General features: G+C 34.9%; 1 protein-coding gene across 4 annotated transcripts in view; it reads right to left on the bottom strand.

Moving 5' to 3' along the window:
- The window catches only part of LOC125233269 (protein trachealess), a 237,506-nt gene that overhangs the window by 50,718 nt on the left and 174,428 nt on the right, over positions 1–12,360 (bottom strand). For 2 of the 4 annotated variants that reach the window (XM_048139221.1, XM_048139238.1), the window contains exon 1: positions 11,702–12,062. The exons of the other annotated variants lie outside the window; for them this stretch is intronic. In XM_048139221.1, coding sequence (XP_047995178.1) covers positions 11,702–11,913 — 212 coding nt within the window. In that variant the 5' untranslated portion in view covers positions 11,914–12,062. Of the gene's footprint in view, positions 1–11,701; positions 12,063–12,360 lie in introns of those variants that run through there. 4 annotated transcript variants of the gene reach the window in all.

Below are 12,360 nucleotides of genomic sequence, written 5' to 3'. Positions count from 1 at the left end.
ATAATTTTTTTAGCTATTTCTGGCACGTAATTAATATAAAGTAGTTGACACCTGTGAAGTTTTGATGTATTTTTTAAATTCCATTCGATTTGTCTTACTGTACTCTCCAGACTCATAAATAACGCACACAAACATACACAGACCTTCACCAAAAGAAGGTGTTAAACAAGTTTAAAAGTCCGTCACGGGCCGCGGGTCCTCAAAGAGTGGACCCTCGGTAGTAAACCCCTGTTTAGTCAGGCGTCGGCCCCGGGGGACCACGGTCAGTGTTGGTGAATCAAATGATCTGCATGCACTTTTAGACTGTCTCTGTGGATGTTTAAGGTTAACTCCTCGAGTCACAGAACTATGAGCATAATATATAGTTGATGTTGCTGGTTAGAAACTAAAAGAATCAGTACTTATACACCTAGTACTTATCATACTGTATTTTTGAAAAATGTATAATACTACCTTGTATACCAATAAGTTGTATTTTGGGCTTTGTCTAGTGAGCTCCAGAATCATCACATACGAGTACCTAAGTAGCTTTATTAGATAGGTATGAAGTTGGGCATTAGTTGAATTTTTCATAGCATGATAAGTTTGATAAGGAATAGTTCTGGGGAAACTCGATATCGCAAAAACAAAAAAAAAATGAATGAAATAACCTAACTTAACCTATTTTGATACTTGGACTTTTTTACAGCAAAAGCTTTTTTTGTATAACAAAAATATTCATCTCATTAAGTCTGCAGACTAAGATATAGTAATTACTAGCTTTTGCCCGCGAGCTTCGCTCGCGTTAGAAAGAGACAAAAAGTAGCCTATGTCACCCTCCATCCCTTCAACTATCTCCACTTAAAAAAATCACGACAATTCGTCGCTCCGTTTTGCTGTGAACAGCCGACAAACAAACATACACACACACATTCCCATTTATAATATTAGTATGGATAATAAGTCGACAAAATCCAAGGAAATCAATTTGGAAATAGACGAGCAAAATTAACTATTCAACACAATTAAATTGATATCTGCTTTGACATCACGACTACAAAAAATATTTGATAACTTTCCATCACAATACCGTTCTCACATTAGGTCCAAATATCACATAAATACAAAGGGGTCGTAAAGAGGGCGCCGTCGGAAATGAAACGTCATCGCCTTATTACTGATTATTGATACAAGCATTGTCCGCCATGATTAGACGTGTCGCAGGAGATGGGACACGGCGCGCTTATTAACTCTTAATGTGACGCTATTGCAGAAATATGGATATTTCATTAGGGCGGGTGGGGTTTTACTGAGTTATACATATTTATATCTTTATTATGTTTACCTATTAGTGTTTGATGCTTGGTATGTTAAGACGATACGGTAGAGGTTAATTCTCCATACAAACGCTCTCGACTATTTCCTCCCTGGTTTTTGAAGATAGAGCAATGATTTTTTCAACACAGATTGTTATTATTTTTATCTGTGTCGGACCGTTTTGATTTTCTTGATATTCTGCTTTTTAAAGACTCTAGAGCCAATCAAAAAATTCCAAAAACGGCCTTTTTCATTGTGGCGCAAAAAAGGTGTGATACTCAAGATTGGTAACAATTAACCAAAAAAGCGAAACGGTCCGACATAGATTATTTCATTGTTATTCAGATTCTCAAATTTATCCTCGAAACTCCTAATGTGGGATTGCAGAAATATGGATATTGCATTAGGGCAGATGGGGAGTTATAAGCCGTACATATAACTAAATCTTTGTTCTGTTTATGGTTAAGCGTTTGATATTTGCTATATTAACAAAACTTATTAACGCTCTAGGTTTTTGTGTCAGCGAACGGTCTCATACATGTAGTAAAGAACTGATTAACATCTAGATCAGAAGCTTTTGCCAGATGACTGGATAAGGCCTTGTTCGCTATGATTAGACGTATGAAGAAGTGAGTGGGTTGAATAATCAATATTATTTTAAAAACCAATTAACCCATTTAAATACGGCAATTTTTTTCTAAAAAAATAGCAATAAATCGGTTAACACCTTGAACAATGACCGTTTCGAAACTACCCCTGTATAGACCACTCGGGTGTGTCCGCGTCACTTCGGGAAGCTCCGGGCCCTCTAGAATTCGCCGAGTCATATTAAGCTCATCTCGAGTAAACCGTCCCGAGAGACTACTGATTATTTCCGATCAGGATATTGAACGGTCTTAATACTTTGTGTTCTATCCTCGTAAGGCCCACCATAGTTAGTTTTCCCATTTTGAATTTGAATCCTATTCTATAAATAAATTGGTAAGATTTTCGTTTGTTTCAAAAATCAATGTAACAATGGAAATTATATTTTATTCAGTTCATGGAAGGTTCAAATTAGATTGCAACACTATGTACATTGGGCCTTACGAGGCTATGGAAAATTGTAAACTAAATTATTATTTATAAATTTAATTTGACAAACACAAGCACCTGAAGAATAGTTTTATTTCTTAAGTCTATTTATTAAAAGAGATCGTTTTTAATAAACGGTTCATAAAATCTTAATCGTGTGTCGATTAATTGCTGTTTTACTTTTTAATATAACTAATCTAGTATACCTATAGCCAATTATAGCCATAGGTACATCAGTTAAAAATTCATCACTTTAAAAATCCCTAACACATAACTATCCCCCCCCCCCTACTTACGTTTAACACTAGTGACTATACCCTATCATCACCTATTATGACTTGCGAAAATAAGATTGAACTTAAAGTATCAAAATCACCCCGTCACCATTACACCTCCACCTTGGACATATTGCGTTACACCAAGTCACAATGACAGTCTAGTCATTCTATAATAACCCCTATCGATTTCCCATAAGACTCTCGACAATTACCATTTAAAATAGGAAGCCAAGGTGGTCATTTTATACTCGACATTTGACATGAACTGAAGTCGTGACCTTTACTTAGATTCGGTTCAAATTTGGTTGTTCAAATGTAGGTATACAAAATTTAGCGTTTTTGTCCCCGGCGAGTGAACTTGTCAAAATTTAATTTAGAGTTACTTTTTGGTAGTCTTAATTGTAATTATGTTATTTTTATATTAATAAAAACATTTCGCTTTTGATTGTAGAACTTTATAATAAGATTTTTTTTACCTCAACACATACCTATCTTATAACTTTACTTTCATTAAATGAACAAACCTGTTGAAAAGAGACACATTTTCTCCCGTTTAATCTAATAGTTCCAATAGAAAAATCATGATTTACTGCCCAGTGGTGTAGCGCGCGCCGCCCTGGACAAAATTCTGGACAAAAATAAATAACGCAGTGGGCCCGAGGGACGGGCGATTGGGCAAATTGCGCTCTTTAGGCGGACGCTAATAATCACGTCATATCCAATTTTCGTTTGAAACGGGAGTGGAATACCAATGGGCGTTGATTGAATGAGTTTGTCTTAGACTAAGGTAGTTTAGTCCGATAAAGATGGTACCGTTTATGTAATAGTTTGATTGATTTAATTAACGCGATAAGTATTCAATATATTTAACCGTTTTGTTTCTATTATAAAATTAACTAACGCAATTGTTATTATACAAACTGAAGAGTACCTTTAAATCGAATACGCATTCCATTCATACAAATACGTCAATTGATTAGTAATCATGACTACATACATTACCAACACGCAGCAATTCATTTGCATTAAGTAAGTGCATGTTTAGCGCCTCCCTGGAATTTCCATTTAATAACACTACACAAAAACATCCACTTATAAAAACCGAATTATGCAAACTATTGACATATCATTTCATAACATTAATTTGTTTAGCTCATGCTACATATATTCGACGTATTAGTAATAAAGTCCTATTCCATAGAAATAAAGTTTGTTTTATAAAACGATGCCAATGCCGTGGTTCGAGTTTTGTTCAGTCAACCCTTGATAGCTACTACACCCCAATGGGCAGCGATCCAGCTTTACGGACAAAAAATGACCAATCTGCTAGACGCGTCGATACCGCTATGACTAATGATGCCCGCAAATTGCCTGGCTCGCAACTGGAAAATTGTTTCATTCATAAAGATTGCCCGGCTTTAAGGATGTAGATTTGATGAATAAAATAGTGGCCCCTTACGCTGTCGGACGGACAAATGCTTGTATTAACATTATCGTGCACGGATTGGATACCATTTTTCTTTGATATCCCTTTTTGGGGATATAAGCCATCGTTAGAATCATTTGACAATGTCTGTGGCATCTGCAGTGACATTTTTAACGATATGTAGGATAACTTAATAATACTAATCGTCCTTTTTATCTAGATAGTTTTTTGTTGTACCTTTTATAAATATTAGGCACAAAAAATAAAATAAAAAATGTACTCGATAAAAATAAACGAACAAACTAGTGTCACGTATTTACGCAAAACAAAAAATGGCTTGACTAAATTCAACACATATCTTAAATTTCTGTTACCAGCCAAAATAGTCTTTACTACTCGTACGGTTCGATCCCAGACAGTTACAGACACATTCGCAACTAAACAAAACTAGTCGAATTAGCAATACAAAGGCTGCATTGAGCGGCAATTGAAAGGCGAAGAAAATAATAGTTATTTGCAATAATCGGAGGGACGCTTGATTGCGCCCCGGGCAGACATTTTTGCCAATTTTTGTCTAGTTGTTACTTTAGTATAACCAATGGGATTTCAGTGTATTTTTTTCGTTTAAATGTATTTATAACCTCATGAACAAGGTTACAAATACATTTTAAGTTAAAGTGATTATAATACAGTTTTCTTTTGATGTTACCCCATAAAAAAAGGAAAATAACAATCAAGAGTTACACCTACCTACTTTATATAAAAAATGCACCTACAAATTATATAATCTCTCACTAACTAGACGTATGTCCGTTTACATGCGTTTCAGGGAACTGCATTTAGTGCAGTTTTAACTTATTATTCTTTTATTCAGTTTTAACTTATTATTTGTTATGCAGTTTTAACTTATTATTCTTTCAACGTTTCCACACAGATCTTAAGTCCCAAATAAGTCAAATAACTGATCTGGTCACCCTCAACCCTAAAAGAAAGAATTAAACAAGTCGGGGTCAGACTGATGAGGTAAAGGGGAAATAATTGATCATTTTCGGGACACTTGTCCCGCTGCTAATCCCACTGTCCAGTGTGATCGATCGGCTCTGACTGAGGAATGTCTATTAAATTGATGAAAGACTTGTGTTTTGCGAAAGCTAAGTTTTGATCAGGAATTTATCTTACGTGTAATGAAAGCTCTTGAACATTTTCACAGAGATCTGGGTCGGAGAGGATATAGATTACCTACTTAAATAATCATCAATATTTTAATAACAAGAACTATTTAGGTGACCTAAGGTTACTTATTGTACAAGTGCCTAAATTAATTTTAAACCCATTGGTTTTTCTTCGGTCAAATCCAGCCGAGTGCAACCATTGATATCAAAACATTAATATTACGTTACAAAAATAGCCCGCAATAAAATTATCTTAAACCGCAGACGGTTGTCTGTTTCTTAAAAATGGTATGTTTTTTATACTTTTATTCATTTCCAAATAACAGTTAATAATCGATTTGGTTTGGAAAAAACTTTTATTCAAAATCAGTTTCGATTGTGACGTTTTTATTTTAGTGCAATTGGATGGATTGGATGTTGGATATCTTTGTTAAATATTATGCACTCTTCGTATACCTACAATTTTTTACCTGTCCGATTGTCCAATACAACTTTTATGAGTTTTGATTTTCAAAGCTGAATGTATGTAAAAAACGGTAATTATATATGACCACCAGGACGAGAAGAGTAGTGTAAAATTTCTAGGTTGTTGATTGAAAAATACATCACGATTTTCCTGTTTGTCTGTTCGAGTTGCTTGTGCGCAGACACAAGGATCCCCGCTCAGGACAAAGTCCCGGTTGAAGGTTATTCGGAAAATCACACTAAGTACGTACTTTTACGTACGTACGTGAATTTCGGCGTATGGTATGATTCATATGAATATTGTGTCAGATATCATGGAATAGATAGTGTTTTTTTCGGTGTGGTGGTAAAAAGCGGCCGTACGGCGGCGCGGCGCGACGAATCGCAGTGACTTGCCGGTTGCTGATTGAGCCCGGCTTCTGTGCCACTACAGGGTGTTGTGTTATAAACAATTCGGCTGCTTGCGTGATTAAAACTGACACTGTAAAATATTCTACCTATACCCAATAAAGACTGATACAGTAAAATAGTCTTTTGTACCCGAAATTAAGGATAATGCCAGCGACGTCATCGCAGACAACAGCACTTAATGTCAACAAAGCTATTAGTTTAACACGTCTGCATACAATCGTGTAAGCAGATAATATATCAAGCTTATCGATTTAGCTAACTCTACCTGTGTAGATAGATACCTAGCTTTTCTTGTGAATAGAGAGTTAGAAGTAGCTCGGTACCTACGTATAAAATACTGTGTGTAATTGTGTATTTAATACACACAGTAAAATCTATTCCGCAGTATTGTTGTGTGCATTTTAAAACATATCTATAATTTTCATTTTGTCATAAATAGTGGCAAATACATCAAATACCTTTAAAGTAGGTATTCGAAAAATTTTGGAAAATAAAGAATTTCGTGACATAAGTAGCGCCGTCTACAAAGTAGAATATGAGTTATTCAATTTTGGGATCAACCTGTACGCGCTCGATAAAAAGTAACACAAGACAAAACGTAATAGATCCATATATTTATAAAAAGGGCCAGCTATAATATCTTCCGAATCATAGATCGTTTTAGATGTAACCAATAATTTTACTTTAATTTGTATCTGAAAGGGACAAAGTTTTTATGTATTTGATGAATCAAATAATTATCTCATTGATAGCTTTTGAAATCTGTGAACGAAGGTTGCAAAAAATGGCTAAAAAGATCAAGTTAAACAAAGTACTAGAAATAAACAATATTAATTATACAGTGTATTACATTTAGTTTTCGATCTTTATATAACAAGTGATAAAAGGAAGGCGATTTCTTATCACCAAAATTCAGAACAGAAACAAGTGACAATTCCAATTCTTAATCGAAAGCAGGTTATTCGTTGCTTGATTACTATTGTCGTGCAATAAATCTTGCCTCTCACCAATAAACCCTGTTTTTTCCCGACATTTTGATCCCTTTAGTACTTAAGCTCCGCTAACGGTTGCGTTATTCGTTATAATGTCCCTTAATTGTGGTTACGAGTTACGATGCTCCCGACTTCTCGATTGCGGTCGAAACACTTTTTGCTGGAATCGATTGAATTCGATTTTTGTCGGAAACGGCAGGATTTGGTTAGTTTATTGGATAAAATGCAATTGGAAGTTTTTTGTTTTCATTTTCAAGGTGTTTTAAAATGATCATTTAAAGCAAATTCTGCAAAATAATTTCAATTTTAATAAATATAAGTAATTTACAATTCTGTCTTGGTCAATCATAGGATTTATAAGTATGTGTTTATATTATACGTTAAGTATGAGCTTCATTTAGTACCTATCATCAATATGTAAAGACAACTTTTCTTTAAAAAAATAGTGCCTTAGTTCCTCCCGAAAAATAAAAATAAATAGGTGTGTTCATACAAAATCAAAATATTATCTATAATAAATATGATGGTAAATATGTTGGTCCAGTTTTTTTATACAGAATGTATGCTTCAAAAGCATTTCTTTATAATTTAGACACGGTCTTTATTTTTCAATCAAAATATCTTAGACAACGGATATGGTGTTTTTGTATGAAATTCTATCGGTTTGGAGCGTTTAGAAATTTAGATGAGGTGTGAAAGGGTTTTTATTCAGTGATTGAGTCAAAATGTTTTTGTTTTCATCATAATAGAGTTTAAATGATGTGGTGTTACATTAAGCAGTTTCGTGACAACGTAAAACTATGTTATTATACTCATATGGAGAGACCCAGGTGTTAATCCAGACTATCCATATTATATTATGGGAAAGTTTGTGTGTCTGTTTGTTTGTCCGTCTTTCACGGCAAAACGGAGCGACGAATTGACGTGATTTTTTAAGTGGAAGTAGTTGAAGAGATGGAAAGTGACATAGGCTACATATTGTCTCTTTCTAACGCGAGCGAAGCCCTTGTATATATAATTTGTCAGTTCCAATTTGTTGGGTACAAAAGATTCCTCTCATGGATGGTTAGGTTTTGACAAGTGGAGTTAGTGGAGTAGGTAACACATCTTTGAATTTCTTGTTTCATTTTGAACATGTGGACACCTACCTAATTATTACAACACGTGAGAAGTCTAATAACTTAGTTCTGTAGGCGTGCCTCTTTTATAGGCATACGTTTAAAGTAATGTAATTTATGTCAGTTATGTTTCCCTAGATCCTCCGTTGCATCATTGTATCTAACTACGTGTCTGTTGGTCCATTCAAGCCTCCAACCCGTTCAGCTTAGCTGGAAATGACGCGTGTTTCAAGTTTATTACTCGCGTGTCCGTCAATGAAACCGGACCGGCACCGGCACCGGCGCAAGATCTTGATCGAGCTTATGTAACATTGTTACTAGACGGTTTTGATACTTGGTCAGTAGATCTAGGCTTGACAATATAACTATATGAACTATTTGTAAAATCTAGTTGGCGACAGCTGGATAAAGAACAAATTATATAACCCGTGATGACAATCTGCAAATAGTAAAAAGAAGAGAAAGATAAATAACTAGGTACATTTTTATCCTTGTCATCATAGACTACCCACATTTAGGACTAAATGGGTAAGTTCTCAGACCAATTAACTTTTGACTTTAGTCTTCATATTTTTCTTCGGATCTCATTATACTTTACGACTGCTTATTACTTGTTGAGAACAAGGGAACATGGAGGTTAATTCTCGTTTAAACGAGATCGTATCTTGTTGTTATACTTAAGTTTTGAACAATAATTGGGAGTTACTTACGTTTTTTTTGCCCCTCTGTCGTCAATATGTGCGTGCACATTTCTATCTAGAATTTTTTTGTACAAACTTGTAGGTAGGTACTGATTTTACTGATGATAACATAACGTAACTAACTAAGGCTGCTTTCAAAAAAAAACGTCAAAATAATGTAAAATTGATAGTTTTAGTCGGTGAAATACTACACTTTCCGTTATCCAATAGATTTATTTAATTCAAATTTCCGTTAGAGCATCTTATTATCTTGATTTTTATAAGACTGGATTTTTGAAAACCAAGTCACTAAATTAATTATGAATTTTTCTCTAAAGCACGTTTAGAAAAACTCACGTATAGAGCTGAATTAGTCGATCTTATTTGTAAAATTTGGACAATATTGATTACTAAAACAGGTAAATTTTTAATTCGTATACCCTGTACTACAAACTTCTCAGACTACATTTTTATTATAAGGTTTTAAAAAAGAGTAAACGAGGCTAAGACGAAATCAATTTTTTTCAGAAATTACCTAAAATTAAGTGACAATTTCTTTGAAAATCTACATCACATCGAAATATTTTTTGTATTTAATGAATCTGCAACGTTTACTTAAATTGCTGTTATGCCTTAGTGATTATAAATTGCTATTATTTATTTTTGCAATTTTTTGAAAACGAGCCTTCACCGGTACAATTATTACCACTTTTGGACATTTTCTCATATTTTGTTAGACCAAGTAGAAAAAGTCCTATAATGTGATATATATTTGTAAACTACTCGCAAAGCCCTTTAATTTGATACCACACACGGTATGATCAAGCGCTCGGTTGCGATTTCAATGTTTTTCACACGAAAGCCCTCTTAACAGAAATCTAATTTTCTGTACAGATAGTATGTTACTTTTACTGTGTACTACTTAAATTTATTTTACAAACAATTATCGGTTTTAACTATAAAACTCCCGTGAGACGAACATATTTAAAAATATTACTCTTGAAAAAGATCCTCGGAAAAATGTCGAGGATCGACTTAAACGTGAGTGTAACACTTTCGCTACCAAGAACCCGAGCGTTATATCGACTTAATACGTGAGTAACCCGTTTCGAAAGTGTTAAAATATTTTTAAATTATCGATTTCAAAGCATCTCAGTCGACTGTGAAGGAGGCCCTAGATTCAAGTTCCAGAAGTATTATGTGTTCAGCATAAATAATTTTTAGGGCCACCTGCAATACTTCGTATATGCCACAAAAATTTGTGATGTGCTCATAGGGTTCTACATATAGACCATAACATTAAGGCTAACGATGGGCCATATTTATGCTTCTTTTATGTTTTCCTATTTTTATATGAACTTATGCATTTTTTATGCGATAGGACGAGCAAACAGGTCGCCTGATGGTAACCGATCTTTGCCGCCTAATGGACACCCGAAATATCAGAAGGGTTGGAGGTGCGATGCAGATCTTTAAGGTTACATTTCTTCAAAATCGTGAATTTTTGAAAATTGGCAAGCCTAAGAACCAGGTGTTTCTTTAGAATCTTTAGCGCTGGTACCTTTCCTATTGCGATAGAGATATTCCAGTGTATTTCTTAACTTGTGTAACCGCTAAAGATGCGTCGGTTTGTGTAAATTTGTCCACATTTGGAGGCACGGCGAAGGCAAGCGGAGTCACGAGGCAGATAACATCTTTATCTCCAGTTCGTATACAACTTGTTATTGTGCTTATACACATACAGCCTTTGTTGGAATTGTTGTTGGTACTTAGTGAGAAATTGTTTCGGCTAAATTAAATAGTTTTGAAAACTTGTGATAGATGGAAGGGGTTAATACTGATTGACTAGTAGTAGTGATTGAGTAGTTGGTTGATATATTCGCGTATTTAAGAAAAGTAGTTTTCTAGATTTTGACATTAAAGGTGTCAAATAAAATGTGGAGTTCTTAATTTTGTCCTAACATTTTCTACCACAGATTATTATTGTAAGGTTTATTTGACACGCAAAGTATAATATTACATTTTTTTAATTATCTGTTAGGTACCTTTCGGTTTTCTGTTTACGTCTATCTAATAAGAAGATTTGAAGATTTGTACCTCTTTTTCGAGTCTTGTAATTTCTCCAATTAGAATTGTTCCTTATTACATCTTCCTTTTCTCCAAACTGATATTTTGATACAATTTTCATTGTTTGAAATGATTATGACTCACAAGTGTCCTACTTCCTGTTCGCATTATTTTTTAAGTGCTGTAACAAGTGTCATTAAGTTAGCACAAATGTTTAGGAACGTGTATGACGGCTTTAGAGATACAGATCGCAATTTTAAACGTTGCTCTTGAGCAGGTTTATTGTCTTGTTAAACGTTATTCCTTATCATTGTTAAACCTGTTAAAATTACATTAAAGTGTTTTATGGATGTTGAGTTTTGGCGAGTTGGGAAATATTTTTGCAATATATTATATAATTTACATACTTCACAACTTATGTTAGAAAAAAATGGAAGCGTCAATTAGAAGAAGCACATAAAACATAATGCAAATTAGACTTGACTGCAAATAAAATTATTTGTCATATCTGATGATGGCTTATAATTGTTGTTACAGATATAATTAATGCACAAAATTGAAGGAAGTGAAACTTGATTTAAAAGTATTTTCTTAATATGGATAAGGGATCAAATATGACAGTCTATAAAAAACTTTTAACACTTCCGTGACCAAGCTCGGCGAGTCTTTGGCATCGCAGGTGTTAACTTAAAAACTAAAAAATAAGAAAAAATGAAACGTGCCCAGGTTCGAGATTGGTTGCTGGTTGCTGGCGACAGATATCCGGGCTTGTCTGTACGAACCAGGAATGGGTGAAGGCCGGGTTCAGCGCCGGGTTGAGGCCCGGGGCCGGCCCGGGCAGCCCCATCACCCCGGGCAACCCGCCCCCCCTCTGGTGGTGGTGGAACCCAGACGCCACTGCGTAGTCCATGGCCACTGCCTGATACGGCAACATCACTTAAATTCCCCGACACATCCCAACTATCAAAACTGTTCCTTGTCTATGTTCACGTAAACACTGCCAGCTGTTCCAGATTTCAGTCCGATGTCACTTCAGTTATCAAACGAGCTCTATTTCGGGTGATCATTTACGGGTAGTCGCCGGGGAAATCGCGCTAGAATTAAATACTGAATGCGTAACTTATTGAGACAGCCGAGAGTACTAAAATAATAACTTTCCAAAATATTAGATAGTTTTTAAGCAAATGTTGTTTCTTTATTGCAAAACGTCTTGTTCTTTGTCACTGTTAAATATTTAGGCAGCTATTCTATGCCAAGTCATTTCAACATATCCCGCACAACCACCCACTTCAATCATTTACGATTTAGGGTAATATTCTGGGCATATATCCGTTTTTACGCGGACGTGACCCGCGCGCTACTGCCCGCTCTTCACGTACAG

The sequence above is a fragment of the Leguminivora glycinivorella genome, chromosome 1 (genome assembly GCF_023078275.1).
Source record: "Leguminivora glycinivorella isolate SPB_JAAS2020 chromosome 1, LegGlyc_1.1, whole genome shotgun sequence".
NCBI classification, from domain to species: domain Eukaryota; kingdom Metazoa; phylum Arthropoda; class Insecta; order Lepidoptera; family Tortricidae; genus Leguminivora; species Leguminivora glycinivorella.
This window is presented reverse-complemented; position numbering and strand designations above follow the sequence as displayed.